The sequence below is a fragment of the Mustela nivalis genome (genome assembly GCF_964662115.1).
Source record: "Mustela nivalis genome assembly, chromosome: 18".
Classification (NCBI taxonomy): domain Eukaryota; kingdom Metazoa; phylum Chordata; class Mammalia; order Carnivora; family Mustelidae; genus Mustela; species Mustela nivalis.
The window spans coordinates 3,717,767-3,738,320 of record NC_139037.1 but is presented as its reverse complement, the minus strand read 5'-3'; the positions used below and the strand labels follow the sequence as shown (position 1 = coordinate 3,738,320).

The window sequence follows — 20,554 nt, the reverse complement described above, 5'->3', positions numbered from 1 at the left end:
CACGGGGCCCTTACGACAAGGTTAAGTCCTTCTGCCATCCAACAGGCAAAGGTGTTGATTTCTCTCCGCCATGAATTCTCGCTCTTGTGGCCCATCCTTCCTGGGGTCTGTGTGCGGGGCTGGGGCGGAGATGCTGAGCTTCCTTCCCCAGGACCCCGTCCAGCCTGGGCCCAGCACCGGAGCTCTGCGTTCTGGCGTGGCTTTGTCCATGGGCACCTGGCTGACCTCGGGTTGGCTGCCCCTTGCAAGGGAGACATGGGGAACCTACATCTGTGGGGCAGGTGGGACAGCCCGGGAGTCCCCAGCTGGGCTGGCTGTCCCCTCCCCCAGACCTGGCCAGGAGGAAATTGTCCCGCTCCCCAGCCATTCTGACTCCTCACTGTCCGTGCGGGAGGGGCGAGCCCTGTGAGAAGACCCATTACCCCCAAAGCGGTGACTCACCTTGTTTGGAAATAGGGTCTTTGCCAATGTCAAGTTAAATGTGGTCATACCGGATGATGGTGGGCCTGAAGCTGGTGATGGGGGTCCTTATGAGAAGAGAGGAACTTGGACACCCAGAGAAGGCCATGTTGTGATGAGACGGAGGTTGGTCAGGTCTGTAAGCCAAGGGACACCAAGATTGCTGGGGGCCCCAGAAGCCAGGACGGCAGGCAAGGGTTCTTGGGAGAGACCATAGCCTGCCCACACCTTGACCTTAGACCTCTAGCCTCCAGAACTACAGGTTTGCTGTGCTGAGCTCCCAGTCTGTACCACTTTGTCACATGGGGCCCAGGATGCACACACATTCACGGCCCCTGTTTCCCATGCTCAGTGCTCGGTGGGAACCCCAGCGAATGGGCCGGTGTCCCCACTGCGGAGCGTGTCGGGATTCAGGGGCTGGCCTCTCCTCACAGCCTGTGTGCTTTCTTCGCTGTTGAGGGTTAAGCTGTCCTTTGGTGCAGGGAAGGCGGCCAGAGATCGCCCATCTAGCAGATGGAAAAACTGAGGCTCCAAGTGCTGCCCACGCAGTCGCTCCGCACCTCCCTGCCACGTCTCTTGCCGCCTGGCCAGTCCAGTGCATGGAACCAGGTCAGCCTCCTGCCTGCCCAGATGTTGGACCAAGTCCTCCGAATTCCCGGCAGAAGGGAGAGGTCTACAAGAAATTGCAGAGCTCAAATTAGGACAGTTGCCTGGCTCTGGGACCAGCTTCATGGAGAGCTTGGGAGGGGACTCCAGCCTGGGCAGCACGACCCGTTTCCATGGGTGCAAACCACCCAGAGCCCTGCTGAAACAGAAGCAGGCTCCAGGCCTGAGGTTGCGGCTGCCGGACTCCCGCGAGCCCTGCTGGGCAGCCCAGCCCAAGCCGCATGGCCACCGAAAGCCACCAGAAGCCACAGGAGTCTCCCCACCCAGGTGACCTCACCTGCACTGTGCAGGCCCTGTTGTCTGCTCGAGCACCCACAGGCGCCCACCCCAGGGAGGGTCAGACCGGGTCCAGCCTTCCCTCCCTCGAATGCGCCACACACACACCGGCTGCCGGGAAGGTGCATGGGCATCGTGCGTGTGGGCAGGGCACTGTTTCCGCAGAGCTACGGGGGCTGGGAGGCCACCTCCAAATGGGCCCCTTCGAGCCCTGGAATCCCTTATCTCAGAAGAGGACACCAGGGCCCCGAGAGGAGGAGCAGCTCCCTCAAGGTTCTGGTATTTTCAGCCTCCCATGGTGACAGGGGGCAAGTGTGTCCTGCACGGTGTGTGATCGGTCACAGAATGTTGGGAGAAGCGCGGGCCCTTGGGCCAGGACATTGGAGACGACTCGTGGGGGGGGGCATTGAGGCCAGTGTACAAAGGGTGTCATGGACCATCAGGGAGTCGGAACTCTCTGGAAAGCCAAGCAGACCGTAGCTGGGGCTGATGGGTCAGCTCCGTACGGAGCTCTCAGCTACACTGGGGGGCCTGACCTTCCTTGCTGGTGCACACCATGCTTCCTGGAACTCCGTCTGGTCACAGCTGGCTCTCCCCGTGGATGGCACCTCTGTCACTCCGGTTTCTCAGGCTCAGATCCCTGGATTTCCCTGAGGCACACATTCAAATGCTGGGTCACTACCTGTTACTCCACTTTCAAAATGCAGCAGCCCGAGGCCAGGCACTTGCCCCTACCTGCCTTCCTCCACCTGGCCCGAGCTATGCGCCTCTCGCCCGGACCTTGCAGGGAGCTCCTTGCTGCTGACCCTGTGCCCGCCCTTCCTCTGGGATCTGGCCCAGAGCGGCAGGCGGAGGGATGCTCCCGTGTATGCCCCGCTTAGAAGCCTTCTAGGGCTTTCCATCTGTGCTGGGGTGAACGGTGTCCCCCTACGATTGACATCCATCTGGAACCTGTGTGTGTGTGTGAGCCTATTTGGAAATAGAATCTTGGCAGAAGTCAAGTTCACATGAGGCCTTACTAGAGCGGGTGGGCGTGATGACTGCAGTCCTCGTAAGAAGAGGGGATTTGGACGCAGACACGGAGAGCAGACAAGCGTGCGAAGGCAGGCAGGGGACATCTGGGGCCACCAAGAATTGGAAGAGCAAGGAAGGATCTTCTCCCTGAGCTGTCAGAGGGAGCTTGGCCCTGCTCACACCTTGTCCTGGGCCTCCAGCCACTGGAACTAAGAAAGGATGTTTTATTTTTTGCTACCCAGGTCTTGATTCTTTGTTACAGCAGTCCCAGAAAAGGAATGCAGTGGCCAAACATGGCGCAGAAACCCACCACACCCTCCATCTGCCCAGTGAGACCTGGAATGGCCTGCTATATAGCAAAGGCCCTGAGAAGTCCTGCAGGGAAGAGCACGTTCCATTTTCCCGAACGCATTTAGACGCAGAAGCATTCATTGCCATCCGCCGTCGAACCTCTTATGGGATCCCCTTTGGGAAATGTTGCATTTGAAAAGCGGGAAGGTCTTCTCCAGCCTGAAAATCCTGTAGCTTTTGGAATTGGAAGCCAGGCCGTGAAATCAATAGAAATTTATATGCATAGTTAGGTGTTGTTTTTTTTAAAATAGCCAAAATGCTCTTCCGTGTTGGGGGGAAACAAAATCAGCCTGTGGAAGGGCACCCGTTCCAGTAAGTGATGAGACGCGCGCTCCGTTGACCGCCCCGGACCCTCCATCTGAGCTCCGTCCCCGTGGGAATGAGAACAGTCGCGCCGTGCGGGATTATTCCTGGGGCCGTGTTCCTAGAAGTGGAGCGGCTGAGTCAAAGACGGTGTATTTTTAAAGACCTTGGATTCGTAGTGTCAAGTTGCCCTCCAAAAAGTTGTACGGATTTGACCTTCCACCGGCAGAGACCGGAGGAGCCCACCTCCGTGCCCGCAGTGGGCATCCGCCTGCCGGACGCCTTTAAACTGTCCTGTGTGTTTTGGCCACAGAGGTAAGTAAGAGCTTTTATTGGGTTATCTGAGTTTCTGTTGACTCGCGTCCACAGCAGCCTGCCCGCTCGCCTGTCCCCGCCAGCAGATGACTCTTGCCAGGGACCCGGCCGCGGTGCCCTGAGGTCAGGCCAAGCTTTTCAGGGGAAACAGCAAACTTCACTCAGATTTGGCCCCAAATACTAAACACTGAAAAAGAGACGATTCAGTGTCATTGGACCCTTCCCTGGGGGCAGAGCTGGGTAGAGAAAAGAGGTCGGGATTGGGAGGCAGGAGAACCCCGGATGTGTCCTGGTGCGGCCCCTTTCTGGCTCCCTGACCTTGGGCAACTCACATGACCTCTTCGTGCCTCCGTTCTGTCATCTTTGATGTGGGATAATGACAGCCCCGGTCTCTCCGAGTCGTGATGAGGATTAAATTATCTCCTTGTTGCGAGATGGGCTTTGCGGGTGTAACCCTGCTATGAGCCACGTTTCCAGACGGCACGGTCCGGAGAGAGCTGCAGGGAAGGGCGATCCAGGCACCCACCGGGGAGAGGATGGACTCTGGAATTTTGCTTGCGATTCCCTAAAACATGGAAGGCATCTGCTTCACCCCCGGTTTTATTTCCCAAATCTTGCCGTGACCCGGGATGCCTCCCTCATTCACTCCCTCCGGACCTCACCCCCCAAATCTGGCTGTTGTGTTTGCCTCTCACCCCCTCCCAGCCTCAGCCCTGCTTTCTGATGAAGACGAGCTTCCTGCCCCCAGTTTTGCTTGTTTCCTTGTCCCTTCCTCTAAGGTCTAGATTCTCCGCAAGCAGCGGGAGAGCCCTCACCTGCGCTCTCCTGCCCCGGTAGGTCCTGGCTCCCTCCATCTCTCCCCAGTCCCGCCTAGAGCCTGGAACCAGCCTGGGAACAACAGAGTCCTGTTTGGAAGGCAAGGAGGAAGCCGGGTGGGGGAAGGCCAGGCAGCCTGTGATGGGTGCGGGCCGTGCGAGTGTGTGGGCCCCCGACTCGCCAGCCCCGGGCTCCCCTCAGCGTCTCTTCTCTTTTGACTGAAGCCCTTGACATCGTCAGGGTCTCCCTGAGGGAACGTGGGTTCCCCACCCTCTCCCCGAGGGAGAGGTGAAGGGGCCGATCCTAACCTGGGCTTTGTGGCCAACATGGCAGTCCCGGCCTCAGGGGGCCTGGGGGTGGGGGCGCGCCCTCTGCTTTGGGGAGTCTTTTCCCTCCCACTGACCAAGGGCTCGACCCTGTGTGTGCAGATGGGGCGGCGCCTCAGGATCACGCCTCCGCCTCGTCCACCCTCCCTGCCGGCGTCTCTGAGAGTGGCAGGACACGGGCCACGTCTCCCATTTCCCCGAGCCTCAGCTCCCCGCTCCTGGGCGCCCCAGCGCATCTGCTCCTGTGTGTCCCCTCTGGCCCCAACAGGAGGGTGGAAGCAAGGTCCAGGGCAGGTCAGCCTGGAGCTGCCCAGCTCCCAGGTTTAGTAGCCATGTGGCCTCAGGTAAGATGTGGACCGTTCAGAGCCTCAGCTTCCCATCTGCAAAATGGGTGTGACGGCAGAGCTGGGTGGAAACAAATTGTTAGGTGTGCTCAGATGCGGTGTTGATGACGGCAGAGGTGGCTCCTGCTGTCTGTTCGTCTCTGGCCACGTGCCGGGCATTGTGGGCTCACCGTTCACCTCCCTGTGTGGTCCTGCCCACTCCTGGAGGTACCAGGAGGAATGGAGGCCCGTGTGATGGCTGCCGACACAGTGCTATCGGCTACAACCCATGAGTTTATGTGCTGTGCTATGCATACGGGCCCCTGGGCCTCAAGGAAGAGCCGAGACCCTGGGAAGGCTTCCTGGAGGAGGCGGCATCTGATCTAGGCCTTAAACAATGAGTGATAAGTAGCTATTCACTTTTTTGTTCCTTTGATTACCAGGCATCTCCCCTGTGTCCATGGGGCCAGGGGGCCGAAAGTGCTGTCAGGTGTTGGCTCTGGGAAGTCGGAGGCCAGGAAACTGGAGGCCGTCTCTGACCTCCCTTTCCAGGCTGGGAGTGTGGGTGCTGGTGGGGCTGGCCCACCCCTGAGGGTCACAGCGCCTAGAGGCTCCGGGGGCCTCGCCCGACAGCAGCTGTGCGCTGGTTGCATGTGCAGCAGGGAATGGGTGGAGCTCTGTGTGCACGCGGGAGAGCGAGCACAGTGCCTGGTACATATTGTGTGGCCGTAGTGCCACTGACAAATGCGTGTGCACACGTGTGTGCATGCGTGTGTGCGCGGGTGTGAGCGATGCCCAGGGCAGGGACCGGCCAAGAAACTGCTTCGCGGATCCTGGTCTGAGGCTGTGCACCCAAGAGGATCCTGGCTGCTGACCCAAGGGGCCCCGGGGTTGCAGTGAGCCAGCAAGTCTCTGGGGGGTCAGAGGGGGATCCAGAGGGGCCAACGGGCTGGGCTCCCAGGGGCTGCTGTGTGTGACTGCGCTGTGTGCGTGTAACATGTGCACACGGGCCGGGAAAAGGAACAGAGCTCGGAGCCAGGCTGCGACGGGAGGAGCCCGGAAGACGGTCTCAGCGAGGAAGGCAGCCCGCTTGCGTGATCCGGGCTGGGAGAAAGGCCCGCAGAGGCCGATCCTAGAGGCGGAGTAGACAGGTAGTTGCCAGGGGAAGGGAAGCAGGAGGGACAGCTCACGGGCATGGGGGTTCTCAGGGTGGGTGCTCGACACTCTCAGGGCCCAAGGTCCCTCTCGGCTGTTTGCTTGAAAGTGCTGAATTTTAGGTTATGTGAATCTCTCTTCAATAGGTTGTTGAAAAAGGAAAACAGGGTGCGCCTGGCTGGCTCAGTGGGAGTGTGAGCCTTGATCTTGGGGCTGTGGGTTTAAGCCCCATGATGGGCACAGAGCTCACTGGAAAAAAGAGAGAGGGAGATTGAAACGGGCACGTGTGCGTTTAGGGGAATGGCCGCCAGCTCCAGGCAGGGTGGCCAGCAGGAATGCGCCCCGGGAGCCTGTGAATCTGCATTTGCAGGTGAGCTGTCCTCATCTGTACGTGGGAGTGACTGATGGGGTGTTTTACCAGCACCATGGGACCACGTCCAGGTCACACCACCGGCTTGCAGCCGCTCCCAAAGCCAGGGGCAGAGTGCCCGCCCCCGGTCCGGCACTGGCCTGGCCGCCCCCATGTCCTCAGGCTCTCCGGGAGAAAGGAGGGCAGATGGAAAAGTACCTCCCAGCAGAGAAAGGCCTAGACAAACATGAAGACGCTGGTGGCTTTTAAAGACATGAGCCACAGCCTGTTTAAATTTGCGGGGGATTGCAGATGTTTGCTCTGGTGGGACTTTGTTATAAATGGACTTGGTTTTGTTTAGCTGGTTAAGTTTTTGTGTTTAAAAAATAAAAAGCCTGCAAGACCTTCTTAACTAAGAACACTATGTTAGTCCAGAAAAACTAAGAAAAGGGCAAAAGACGTGGGCGAGGAGTCCAAGCACCCGCTGCTCGTCAGGTGGGGCGTGAGGTCGTGCAGTGGCCGCGAGGCCCTGACCCAGGGACAGATAGCACAGCGCACGGGCACCTCGGCCGCACTCACAGCCCCAGGCCTCCCGCAGGCTGCACAGGGAGGACCGCGACGGCATCATTTCGCAGCTGAGGCCACTGAGGCAGAGGGAAAGTGCCCGCCCCAGGTCCCGCCGCTGGAAGGTGGCAGCAGTGGGAACCGCAGCCACGTCCCACACGCTCTCGTGGCCACCCAGAGCCAAACCTTGGAATGAGGCTCCTGGAGGCCGCCTAATGGCCGAGTTTTCGGGGGGATTGGATGTAGTCCCTTGCCAGGTAGCTGTCAAGGCCATCCAGTAAGCCACTGCCCCTGTGCCCAGAGGACTGGGTCTCACCTGGACCGAGGCCAGAGAAAGGTCATGCACAGGCCGCTCCCAACTACTCAAACCTGCTCCCCTGCACCTCTGGGGCACTTCCCACAGCAAATGCCTCTCCGCTACCCCCCTGCCCACCTGAGGACCCCTCACACCCCACCCCGGAGGGGAATGTCTGAAGCCCCCGATCTTCAGAAGCCCATCTGCTTTGCTGCTGGGCTCGGGGACAGCTGGCCTGTTCTTTAGGAAACCTACTTGGATGAGCCTCCGCCCCACCTGGCTGGTAACCCTTGGTGTGCACGTGTTAGCAGGCTCGGCGCCTTCTCCGAGCCCAGCAGGCTGGGCCACCTGAGCACTGCCCACTTCCAGTTTGATGTTAGATAAAACTCAACACCAGCCAGCCCTTCCTTGCCCCAGGGCCTTTGCATGTGCTGTTGCCCCCACCTGGATGGCTGTTCTCTCCCTCAGGGCCCTTCCCTGAGTCCTCATTCTCCATGAAGTCCACCCTGGTCTTCCCTCTCCTGCTGCTGTTCATTTATAGCTTGAATCACAGTATATAATTTAATTTCTTGTATCCATGTCTGCTGAGGGCAGAGGCCTCACTGGCAGAGGGTAGGCATTCCTTGGTATTTGCGGATGGCCTTGGGGGATGAGCCCTGGCGGGGAGTGTCTGTGGCTGCAGGCCTGTGTGGACATCTGCTGTCTGGTGGCGCCCTCTGGTGGACATTACGCTGATGCCAGGCTGAGAGCCAACGCCTGCTGCTTTTCCTTTCAGCTTCCCTACCCTTGGGTGGCCCACTTGTGCAGGACCCTGGCCACCAAGGTGACGTATGTGAGCCCGTGGGCAGCAGAAGTTGGTCCTCCTGGAGTCCTGTGAGCTGCTTCTGGAGGAGCAGGTGAGTTGGGAGCTCAGCCCACTTATGTTTTTATTAAGCTGCTGTTAACATTAAACATAAAATGGTCATTTTGTGCCACTTGTGGGCTGCAAAGCAGCCTCTCCTGGTCATCCACTGGGACCCCCAGGGCCCTAGTTCCCTCCCTTTCTCAGCAGCTGGCTCCTCCAGGCTGCGACGGAGGCTGTGGTAGGCAGGTCCTGGCCACCGACCCAGCTGTCCCCTCCTCCCCCCAGGATTTGCACTAAAGGTCACAGAAAAGATCTGGAGGCTTTTAGAGTCTGAGCCAGGGAGTGTGAAGCTGTGGACACACACATCCGAGACACTGAAAAATCAGGGTCTGAATGTCAGAGTGGAGCCAGAAATTCCAGGTTGGGCCCTGCACCGGCACAGGTGTAAAGACCAGCACAAAGGCTTCCCTGGAGGAAAGGGGTCACGAGGACACGGACAGGCCTTGCTCCCGCGCCCAGGGGGACATGACTTAGCCTGGAAACAGCAGTGAAGTTTTTGGGATATATTCGCAGTTCAAACGCAACTAAAAATATTTCATTGAAATAACCTCAGTGAAGGTTGCAATTTGTGTTACCGTTTTGGACCTATTTACTCAAAAGGGCTTTTTGAAATTACTTTTTAAACTCAGTAATTAGAAAAATAAAAACAGAGGAGGAGCTAGATTAGAAAAAGTGTTTTATTCTAGCCTGAATGCCCCTGTGGGGTCCTCTTCTTTCCCTCCCCGTGAGGACTGGGGCATTTTGGTCACCGTAGGGAGCCTGTCTTTCGGGCATTCTGTTATCTGCCGCAGGGCTCCAGTGAGATGGGACGGGCTCATGGGCCCGACGGCATTTTAGAACCGGAAGGGTTGAAATGGTGTCTTGGTGGTCATGTCATTGTTGAACCTTGCCCTGGATGCTTTTCTCGGAGCTCAAGCCAGCTCTTCCGGCCAGGGGAAGATGGCCGGTCTGCAGGTGGACAGCGTCCCCGTCGGTGCACACGGGCGTGCCCACCTGCGGCCCGATGGCATGTGGAGCCGGGCGGTCGTCCGAAGAGGGGGTTTCAGATTTGGCGTGCCATCCTGCAGGTCTTGCCTGGGACATGGCAAAGCCTGACTGCTAAGTCAGAATAATGCCGTGACTTCATGTAGAGCTTCTGCCCCGAGAGGGCCATTTCCTTTCAAGTGGTCCCCTGGGAACCTCCGTGCTGATTCGATGAGGCCTCTGGGGCCAAACCAGTCCTTCAGATGAGGAGGGTGCCGTCACAGCTGGGCGACTTCTGTCCTCGGGATGGCTGGGCTGGGCTGGGACCAGCAGTCAAGGTCGTGCTGAGACAGCCCGCCAGAGTGACCCCGCCCACGTCCCAGAGCCGCCGGCGTGAGGGCTCTGCGGGAAACGCTTCCCACCCCCAGATGACACCATGGGGCACCGTTGTCCACTGTCCGAATCGTTTCCTGCTTCGTCCCTCAGCCACACGTCCTACCTGACCTGTGTCAGCTTCTAGGCTTTTCTCAGTGAGCCAGGAACTCTTCCCCAAATGATTAAGTTTTAGACTTTGTAGAGTAGACGATAAAGAGCTCAAAGGAATGGTCTGCTTTCGGGATCGAGCACTTTCTTCCTTTTAATTGCTGATTCCGCAGACACCTGCCCACTTTGAAATTCTCCAAAAGGCTCATTGCATCATCAAGTCCAATTGCTTTACTTTTCTCTCTGTTCTTCCTGGTCTGACTTTACAAGGGTGTGTGTGTGTGTGTGTGTGTGTGTGTGTACATGCATACATGATCTTGACACGGGAGAAGATGGGCTTCTTCACTTGTGCAAGCATATTTCAGTGTTGTCAAATGGTTAATACTTTCATAGAGGAGCTACGGGGCGGGCGTTAATTAACTCTTCCCATGGTGGCATGATATTTAGCTTTTACTATTCAGTGTGGGTCTGTGGACCAGAAGTGTTAGTGTCACCAGGAGTTGGTTAGAGACGCCAAAATCTCAGGCTGAGCCCCAGGCCTGCTGAGTCAGGATCTAACCTTTACCAGGATGCCAGGAAATGTGTATGTACATTACGGTATGAGCAGCTCTGGTTCAGAACTTGTAAAATGCTGAAATTACTTTGCATGGCGTGGCGATGCCCTTACAAAAATAAGGCCTTGCGAGGCCATCAGTTTTCATGTGTGGGACTAATCTTAAGAAGAACCCGAGGGGGGCGCCTGGGTGGCTCAGTGGTTAAGCCGCTGCCTTCGGCTCAGGTCATGATCTCAGGGTCCTGGGATCGAGTCCCGCATCGGGCTCTCTGCTCGGCAGGGAGCCTGCTTCCTTCTCTCTCTCTCTGCCTGCCTCTCTGCCTACTTGTGATTTCTCTCTGTCAAATAAATAAATAAAATTAAAAAAAAAAAAAAAAAAAGAAGAACCCGAGGGGCTTTGGGACCCCAAGTAACTGGACCTGCTTGCTCCCATCTCATGAGCCTGCAAAGTCACATTCCTTTAGGCTGTCCCAACACTGAAAAAAATCACATCCATGGGGCAAAGCTTCGCCGCCAGACCTGGTCCGGGGAGAGGGGGCTGCACGTGGCCAAGGTGTTTTTAGGGTCTGGGTGGATATACATGAGACGGGAGGTGGGGTGACAATGGAGCTCCCCAGTCTCTGTACTTGGACGAAGTGAGGTCCCTGCGGGTCTCTGCGGTTGTCTGGGCTTACGTGGTTGCCGTGTTTGTGTTACTTGGAAGACAAGCAGTGACCACGTTCACGTCAGACCTGCATGCTTGCCAACGCGCCTGTGGCCCCTTTCATTTAAAGCTCTTGGTGGTTCATGCATCTTGCAACAGGCTTGTGAACGTGCCTATATTGGAGAAATTGTCAGCAAATGGTCTCCTTGGTCTTGGCTGGTAGGAGCTTTAGTTTCCTCCTTCCTAGCACATTCGTTATGACGCTCTCAAGGATGACAATCGAAACGAGGGGATGCAATAAAAGGAAGGATAGTGAAATCCAAACATTTCATTTAGTTTGAATTTTGCTTCCTAATCTGTTGGTGGTCTCAATCCCTCCTCCCAGTAAAATCCTTCCTCAAGATAAAGACCTGCCACTAACACGCCTGACCCCCAGGGCACTCCTGCAGGACGTTAGCTGTGCCCAGGGGGTGGAGCGGGGTGGGGGAATCCCACGGCCCTCGTGCAGGTGGAATCGTTAAGTGGTGTGCTTTTTCTTCGTGATTCAGTCTTGGTAGGGGGTACATTTCTAGGAGTGCATCCTCTCTAAGCTCTCCCCTTTGTTGGCACAGGACTGTTTGCAGTAGTCTCCTATAGTCATTTTTTTCGTATGGTGTTGGTTATAATGTCTCCTCCTTCATTTCTGATTTTATTAAGTCTTCACAGACCTATAACAAATACTGAAATTGAATGAGTAATCAAACCCCCCCAACAAATAGAAGTCCAGGACTAGACAGCTTCACTGGTGAACTCTACCAAACATTAAGGGAAGAATTGGAGCCAGTCCTTCTCAAACTCTTCCAGAAAATTTAAGAGGAGACACTTCTAAAGTCAATCTACGAGGACAGCACTATCCTGATTCCAAAGCCAGACACAGCTACTATAGGAAAACTACAGCCCAATGTCCCTTATGAAAACAGATGTAAAAGTCTTCAACAAAACAATAGCAAACCAAATCCAACAGCACATTAAAAGAAGCACACACTGTGACCAAGTGGTATTTTCCCCCTGAATACAAGGATGGTTCAACAAACAAACGTCAACTCATGTGATTCACCTGCATTAGCAGAATAAAGCATAAAATTCACACAATCATGTCAACAGACAAAAGATGTCTGACAAAACTCAACACTCTTTCATGCTTAAAAACAACAACAAATGAAGCCCTCAACTGTAAATAGAAAGTACTTCAACATAATAAAGATCATGTCGGAAAAGCCCACAGCTAACGTCATACTCAGCAGTAACAATACGAAACAGGACAAGGAAACATCATACTCAGCAGTAACAATACGAAACAGGACAAGGACACCTTTTACTTTCACTCCTTTTGTTCAGCACGGTACTGGAAGTCCTAACCAGAGCACTTATCCACAAAAAAGTAAAACACATCCAAACTGGAAAGGGAGAGAGCAAACCATGCCTGTCTGCAGATGACATGATCTTATATATAAAAAACTCTATAGATTCCCCCCAGAACGAACCCAAATAAATAAATACACTGTTAAAACTAAGAAATTTAATAATAAAAGTTGCAGGATATAAAATCAACATACAAAAGTCAGTCACGTGTCTATACACTAACAACAAATTACCTCAAAAGGAAATCAGGAAAACAATCCCATTTACTTCAAAAAGATAAAATACTTAGGAATAAACAAAGGGAGTGGAGAACTTGTATAAACTCCAACAACACTGGTAAAAGAAATCAAAGACACACATGGAAAGGCATCCCATGTTCATGGATTGGAAGATGTATTCCTAATATGCCCCCACCCCCCAAACCCATCTGTAGAGCCAGTGTGACCCCCATCAGAGTCCCAATGCCACAAAAACAATTCTAAAACTCATAGAGAACCACACTAGCCCACCAATCATGAAAGCAAAGAATAAAGCTGAAGATCACACTTCCTGATTTCAAAATAGATTTTTTTAAAAAGATTTTATTTATTTATTTGATAGAGATCACAAGTAGGCAGAGAGGCAGACAGAGAGATTGAGGAGGAAGTAGGCTCCCTGCAGAGTGGAGAGCCCAACGCGGGGCTCGATCCCAAGACCCCAGGACTATGACCTGAGCCGAAGGCAGAGGCTTAACCCACTGAGCCACCCAGGTGCCCCTCAAAATAGATTTTGAAGCCATAGGAATCCAAACAATACGGTACTAGCATAGAGAGAGAGACCAATGAAACAGAACGGAGAGCCCAGAAATAAGCTCGGGCATCTGTGGCCAACTGAGCTTCGACAGAGGGTACCAGAAACACGAAGGGGAGAGGACAGTCTCTTCGACAAAAGGTGGAGTTGGGAAAATGGGAGAATGAAAATGGACCCCTGACCTTCCCTCATACACAAACGTCAACTCAAACAGGAGACCTGAAACTGTAAAACTCCCCCCAGAACACACAGGGCTTGAAGACTTCGGTCCACGTAGGTCCACACAGACACCTGCACGTGGACGTTTCTAGCAGCTCCGCTCACAGCCGCCAACGCCGGGCGGCAATCGAGATGCTCTTGAGCAGCTGGATCACCTGCACCTGCAATCAGATATTAGCGCTAAAGAGGAAGCCACCCGGGAAGAGACAGGACACTCACATGCTTGTACCTGAGGGACCGAAGCCCACGTGAGAAGTCCACGTACAGTGAGATTCCGACCAGATGACCTTTCTGAGGGACGAAACTACAAAGACAGTGAAAAGATAAGCAGATGCCAGGCAGGGTAGAGGGGAAGGAGCGATGAGGTGGAGCCACGGCTTTTTCCGGGTAGTGGAGATACCGTGTATGTGGACACCCGTCACTAGACATTGTTCCAAACCCACTGAAGTAACACTAAGAGCGAACCCTAATGTAAACTGTGGGCTTTGGGTCATGTGTCACTGTGGGCTCATCAGCTGGGGTGGCGGTACCCTCCGGTGGGGGACGCTGATGCGGAGGTATATGGGGCATACGGAAGCCCACTGAACCGTCCCCTCAGTTTTGCTGGTAATCTGAAACCACTTTTTTAAAAATGGTGTGTGTGTGTGTTTCTTTAAGAAAGAAAATAAGGACAAAGGAACTATAAAAAGCCCTTGGAAACTATCATAACCTAAAAAAAATAATTCTGCTAGAAGACAAAATTAAGAGTATTTTCCAGAAACACAGCATAGACACTCAGAAAATCAGAGGAGCGGTCTAGGCAGGGCGACATTTGATTTGTAAGAGTTAGAAAAAACAAGAAAACGGAGAGGATGGGTCATCTGCCAGGACCAAGAGGATATGTCTGGGACGGGAAGGTGCACGTGCACAAGGCCAGCCGCGGGGACATCCGAGGACCATACAGGCTTCCTGTGGTCGGAAACACACGCACAGACGCACGAGGACACACGGGAACCCGGGGGCACACACCGTCTCAGGGGCTGTGCTGGGGGAAATGACGATATGGCGTTTCTAGCCGGACGACGGAAGAGACCACAACTAGAACTCACGATCTGGTCATACTGTCTGTCAGCCAAGGTGAAGGTAGAATAAAAGCGTTTTCCAACCGGCTACCGTGTTGGAAACCTTGACCGACAACACCCCTCCTCGAGGAAGCACGGAACATTCTGCAGCAGCTGCAGGACCCAGATGTGGAACCCAGGAAAGGGGAGGCTCGAACACATGTGCTTCAGGACGACAGCTATGTGACACAGCCCGAGAAGCTGGGTTCTGAGAGCAGGAATGGGTCCGGGTGTGTGTGTGTGTGTGTGTGTGTGCAGGCAGAACCTCCCCGAGACCAGAGAGGCTCGCGGGGTGGGAGAGGAAGGCCTAGTGATGGGGACCAGGGCATGCACTGCACTTCTCTCTCTAAGGAAAGCAAAGACCCTACTTGGCTGAGCAGTTTTTCATGCAGCCATCATAAACTGTACAAGCAAGATGTGGGGCTGCGAATATGCTGGGGGCGTGGGCAGGGGGAGGGAGGCAGGCGGGAATCCCAGGAAACCCTGTGTTCCTGGGCCCGCAGACTTCCCGGTCTTCCCCAGCAGGCCTGGCAGCCGAGCTGTGCTTCCCTTGGATCAAAAGCAAAGCCAGCCACAGGCCGACATCAGCTTATCGTCCCTCCATGTCTTCAGGCTGTCTTTGCTTCCGTTATCAGCTGAGAGGAAGCCCTGTGGTTTTAAGTCTGGTGCCCAGTCAGGGCTGTAGGGAGCTCACCCTTTCCCCAAGAGCGGCGGAACGCCATCCGGAGCCGCCGTGGGTTTGGCGGGCACGCCGCTCTCCGTGGGCTTTTTCCGGGCCACCTTATAGGATGTTGCCTCTGCTTCAGCAGCCAACCAAGTTCACGTACATGAAAACTGAATTCGGCCACCTTCGTATGTGGGTGCCACTTCCGTTACCCGTCTTAATGCCAATGTCCTACTTATGAGCAGTCCACCCGCACCCCCTAACAGTGAATACAGGGGATGTGGCAGCAAAACCCTGCACCGAGAGCCGCCGCCAGCCTGGCTGCCGGGCTCAGGGCTGTGTCTGCGTGCTCCGGTGTACCCGAAACGCTGGCAGGGGCCTCGCGGAGCAGCGTGCGGGCGGCGTCCCTGCCAGTGGGCAGCGCAGTCACAAACGTAGCTGCCCGTCCCCCACCACGGCGGTCGGAGCGCCCGCAGGCTCGCCCTCCTCATGGCCCTTTGGCTCCCTCGGGCCAAAAGCTGTAGGTGCCCGAGATTCTGGATCCAAGAAAGAGATTTTTTTAAATTGGTTTTATTTCAAAGTGCACTAAAGAAATGACAGGAATGCTCCGAACCAAGTCAAGTCGGATGACGCACACCAGCTTGGAGCAGACAGTAAATGTGGGCCGGGCACAGTTTGGGAGGGCAGTGCCGCCGGCCACGCCACTCGTCACAGCACCAGGGCATTTGGGGCTCTGGGGCAGCGGTGGCGGCGGCTGGCGCTGCTGGCCGGTGGACTCGCGCCACTTGCCCAGCTGTGTGGGGCCATCACCAGCGACTCTGTTTCATAGAAAAGCGACGCGGAAGAGCTGGAAGTCGACACTGGATTTGCACGCCTGCGAGTCTCACGGGTTCAACCACTTGGACCATGTTTTTATTGATAAACAGGTATACATGTTAAAAGCCTCACACTGAAGCCGGACATACACGTCCACCCCAGACAACACATGTGCAAATGAACACGCAACACGACCTCTGGACGCGCGTCGTGTCTGGCCCCCTCGGGCCCGTCCCTCTGGTGGGGACACGGCCCTACCCCATGGCTCACACGTGTGTGCAAACTCGGTCCGTTGCCGAGACGTCCCTCAGCTTTGCTCGCCTGGTGACAGCTGTGTCTCAGGTAGGTCCCCCTGTGGAGCTGCATCAGCAGCGGCAGAAGCCCTGATTAGGATAGGATACGGATTAATTCCAAACAGAAACGGAACAGTTCACAGATGAACAGAAAGGCGTCCGAGCCAGGAATGAAACACCAACTCTTCTGGGCCTGCAGGCGGGGCTGTAGGAGCGCCCTGGACCGCGTCCCGGCTCACGTCCTCACGGGTCCCACAGAACAGCCGCAGACCAGGCAAGTTTAAGGCGAGTCCCCAAGGAGGGGAGCTGTTTGCTTTCTGACAGCATTTTCAGCTCTGCACTGAAGGGCCTGTTTTATCGCTCGCTCGTGACGTGGGAGAGAAACAAACATAAATGATACAAAGAATAAAGCTGTTGCCATCCTGAATACTCTGGGACAATGAGTGAGGCTCAGAGTCCGGGGCTCTGCCTTGGGGTCCCCTCACGTGCTCAGCGAGGGCCAGAGCCCCTCCCCCCACCCCGCTCTCTCTGTGAGTCCCCGTGGCCGGGCCCGTCCTCCTCCGCACCCAGACCGACATCCGGCGGCACAAAGGGTGAGGCCGGCCCGAGCCTTCACTGTCCCCTTCACTGAGGTGCCGTCTGTACTCTGCTGACGTGGCTGGAACAAAACCACGGCAGCTCCAAGGCCCTCACGCACCCAAGATCTTCACAATAAAGTTAAAGCAGGTGAGCAGCGAAGGGCCACACGCGAGTGATTGTTCTTTGGATCAAGATATTCTCCAAAATGCAATACATTCATAGTAACGCCCGCGGGACGAGGGTCCCGTGGCAGCTCTCTCCTCTTCCCTGAAACGTCGGCTTCTAAAAAACAGCTTGTTGGCTGCACGTGGCTATTACCGGTCACGTCCCCTAGACAACACTGCCAGTGCTGAAGCGCACACGCACACACACGCGCACAGACATGCGCACGCGCACACACACACAAACTTGCCGAAAGGGTCCAAGCACGCGCTTCCGGGGCAGTGCGAGCGAACCTGAAGCCACCGCCGCGGTTCGGTGCCCAGATCGTCTGCGTATTCAGTGCAAAGTGTCGGAGCTCACTGAGATCACAGTGTGTCTCTGTGCAAGCGCCCCTTCTTGCTTGAGCGAGAGCACTGACGAAGCCCTGGGTCGACAGGAACGCCCTGAAACCGTTAGCTGGAGAAGTCTCAGTCACTGGATTGACTTTTGTTTTTCCTTCATGATTGAAAAAAGCAGCTTAGTACACAGGACTTTAATCACCATGGAACAGCCCACGTGACTTCTCAGAAAACGCCAAGTGTTCTTAACAAAAACCCTAACCGTGAGGAAGATAATGACATTTGGCTTCTTCACGTGGCCACGTACCTGTCGTTAGTCGTACAGGCAAAAACTGGCCAGAGCGTCACCCCATCACCGGTCTGGAAAAATCTGGTCTGTGACTCTAAATCTAGAAAACTCTGCTTGCTGCAAGCAACTGGTCTGTGTAGGCTCCGTCTGCCCTAATGGTCACAGGGGAGCTGCTCATACCCTTTCAGACCCCAAAGAAATCACTTAAGTCTGGTGACAAGTCCCGGCACGATGAGGCCTCAGACCGAGAACTCTGGGCCCCCCTTCCTGGGTCTGGTCTGCAGCCGCCCAAACCGGAAGCCAACAAAGGGGTTCATCCAGAGGAGTGAGGGGGGCCCCCCGAAGACAGACCGCATCCCCTCCCATCGCAGCCTTCGCTCCCACGTCGGCTTCTCGCTCTTCAGCCTCTCGATCTCCTGGAAGCAGAGAGGATCGCAGGTGGGCGGCAGGCCCCCCCGAACGCCCACCACGCGCAGGCCAGGCCCCGCGCTCTCCGCAGAGGAGCCAGACCCAGAGTCTGGAATCCGGTTCCACGCGACAGCTCTGGCGACGTGTGGGCCCCAGAGGTCAGCAGAGCAGACCCTCCTTGCTGTGCCAGCCCCATGGCCGGCCAGTGCCCCCCACCAAGCCCCTGCCCCACACACAGCCCGGGCAGCCACGGTGGTGGCAGGAAGGAGCTGGTCCTCGGGGTCAGGCCACTGGCCTTTTTTCATTTGTTACAAGTATTTATCAAGTGCCTGCTCTAGATATACGGTTCAAAGGCACGAAGGCAATTTGTTGACGCACCTCACGGAGCTGCTCCGGGAGGCTGGGTCTCCTAGAATCTGGGAATCGGCCTGGCTCTACCTGCCCGGGGCCGCTGACTCTCTAACCAAACGGATCCTTGAGTTTGCGGCACGCATAAAGGCAGGAAGGACAGACACAGAGGAGCGGACCTAGCAATCTCCCGAGTTAGCACGCCCACACCTGCTGGTGACCCTGACCCTGGGACTGCCCACGTACGCAAGCCAAGTAACGTGAAGCAGGCGTGGCGGCCAAGGAAGCGTACCGTTTCGTCGTTGCATATGGAGTGGATCTGGGTGCCGAACATGACTGCAGTGAAAGTGAAAAACAGAAGACTCTCAAGGCACAGGAAGACCAACAGGATTACAGTCACGGGGGGTGAGAAGTCACTGCACTCTGCGGACAGAGAGGGTGGCTGTGAGTGCGCCCCAGCGCACACCAACACCCAGAGCGCATGCGAGCGTGGCGCTCGGCTCACAGAAGGATCCTCGTGGAGCCAGGCCCGGAGCCGGCCCCAGCAACAGCCGTGCTTGCCCATCGACGGGCACCTTCGCTGCACACCACGGGGCGGAGGTGGTCAGTCCTTCCGGGCCCAAACCCACCCCACCCGCTGTGGGGCAGCGCTTCCTTCTCACCCGAGGCTTCTGTGAGAGCTGAACCTGTGCGCTGACCTTCAGGGAAAGGAGGAGAGAGGACAGCCCTGCGTCCCCGCCCTTCGTGGCTACTCACACGGGCCCCCGGGGGGCGCGTCTGGCCGACCCACTGTCCCCTCCAGGGAGGCGTGATCACTGCCCGCTTTAGCGCACCTGCCGCAGCTCGCTCCCAGCCAGGAAGGCAAGGACCACACTGAATTCCCAGCCAGCCAGCCGGAAAACAAACACGAGCTCTGGCAGAACGACACTCATTTCCAGGTCGTCTCAGACTCGGCACAACTGCTTTGCAGGAACTATTACATGGCTAAGGAAGGACTGTGTGTGGCTTCGATACACGAGTGAAACCGACTTGAAACCCATATTCCTCACTAGAAGAATTTAGGAACGGACTGGCACATTGGTTCTCTTGGCTCTTCCCATTTTGCCCAAAAGTACGCGCTTGCGGGCAGGGGACACAGGACATGACTCACCAGTCCACTGCCCTCGGACACAGGAAACGAACTGGAGCCCACAGAGGATGAGAGCGTGGACGGAGGACAGAGCTATGTACATCTGGAATGAGAGAAGCCCATCAGGACCGGGGAGCAGCCACAGGTTTCTAGGAGCAAAGGCCACATCGGCTGTCCACTGTCTCGCTTCATTCCTTCATAAATGAACGAGGGGGGGACCCCATTAGGGCAGCGAGCAGCTGCCGTCCGAGGTCGCTCTACACCAAGGTGCCACCTCCCTGAACTGCAGCAGGTAAGGGGATCCCAGCGTGCCTGGGCAGACCCTGTGAGCAGCTGGCACTGATGGTGCTAGAGAGACGGAGACCAAGTCTCTGACCTAAATCCCCTACGAGTCACACGGCAGCAGGCGCCTGTGGCCAAGGACAGCCTGTGGCCAAGGACAGCGCGGCATCGCGGTCTCGTCCCGGAGAGGAGCTTCTAGAGAAGCTGGCCTGCCGTGAGAACAGATTCCCCTGCTGTGGGCCAGGCTCCCATTAAAGAGGGGAGCACTCCATGAGTCCCCACGTGACCGCGCTTTACTCACCGTGAAGAGCACAAAAAACCTCTGATTCTTTTCTCCTACACAGTTGTTCACCCACGGGCAGTGATGGTCCATCTTCCGAATACATCTTTTGCAAATACTGAAAAGGAGAAATCCGGTTTTCAGTATGCCGCACTCTGAGAACACACAACCCGGGTCCCACATGCAATACACACAATCCGGGGCCGTCGACAGGCCAAGGGCCTCCTGCTCTTGGGAGGGGCTGCGGTCCCCAGGGCGGCGGGCACCCGGGCTGCTCGGGGAGGGCCGCGTACCTGCAGTGGTGGGCGCGCTCGGGCTTGATGCAGCAGCACTTGGGGCACTTGTAGATGACCTCCCCCGGCTTCAGCTGCAAGCTCTCCATGTACTCTTTCGTCGCGTTTCCTTTGGGTACTGCTCCCTGCAGTTTACGGAGGATGTTTTGGTGGGAGAGAAGGAAAGATCAGCAGTCAACACGGCAGCTCAGATCTGACAGCTGCGCTGCAATCCGTAGCGCTGGGGCTGCCACTCCAGCTACGCTAGTGTGAAAACAAGGGGGCACGTGGGTGGCTCCAGGGGTGAGGGGACAACTCCTGATCTCAGCTCAGGTCTTGATCCCGGGGTTGTGAGTTCAAGCCCCACCACGGCTCCCACTGGGCATGGAGCCTACTTAAAAACGAAAAGACAAAAATGAGAAGTGAC

At 55.9% G+C, this 20,554-nt stretch overlaps 2 protein-coding genes across 7 annotated transcripts in view; one reads left to right on the top strand and one right to left on the bottom strand.

Moving 5' to 3' along the window:
• LOC309853245 (uncharacterized protein) overlaps positions 1–20,554 on the top strand; it is a 48,137-nt gene that overhangs the window by 10,617 nt on the left and 16,966 nt on the right. For both annotated transcript variants that reach the window (XM_082711091.1, XM_082711090.1), the window contains one exon: positions 7,988–8,108. In XM_082711091.1, the coding sequence (XP_082567217.1) occupies positions 7,988–8,089 (102 nt within the window). In that variant the 3' untranslated portion in view covers positions 8,090–8,108. The remainder of the gene's footprint in view (positions 1–7,987; positions 8,109–20,554) is intronic.
• The window catches only part of ZDHHC7 (zDHHC palmitoyltransferase 7), a 31,340-nt gene continuing 23,087 nt past the window's right edge, over positions 12,302–20,554 (bottom strand). Inside the window, exons 4-8 of one of the 5 annotated variants that reach the window (XM_082711084.1) lie at positions 20,149–20,273; positions 19,877–19,973; positions 19,315–19,396; positions 18,411–18,587; positions 12,302–13,328 (exon numbers count right to left, since the gene is read on the bottom strand). In XM_082711084.1, coding sequence (XP_082567210.1) covers positions 13,150–13,328; positions 18,411–18,587; positions 19,315–19,396; positions 19,877–19,973; positions 20,149–20,273 — 660 coding nt within the window. In that variant the 3' untranslated portion in view covers positions 12,302–13,149. Of the gene's footprint in view, positions 13,329–15,816; positions 17,825–18,410; positions 18,588–19,314; positions 19,397–19,876; positions 19,974–20,148; positions 20,274–20,554 lie in introns of those variants that run through there. The other 4 variants (XM_082711086.1, XM_082711087.1, XM_082711085.1 and 1 more) reach the window with 4 other exon arrangements.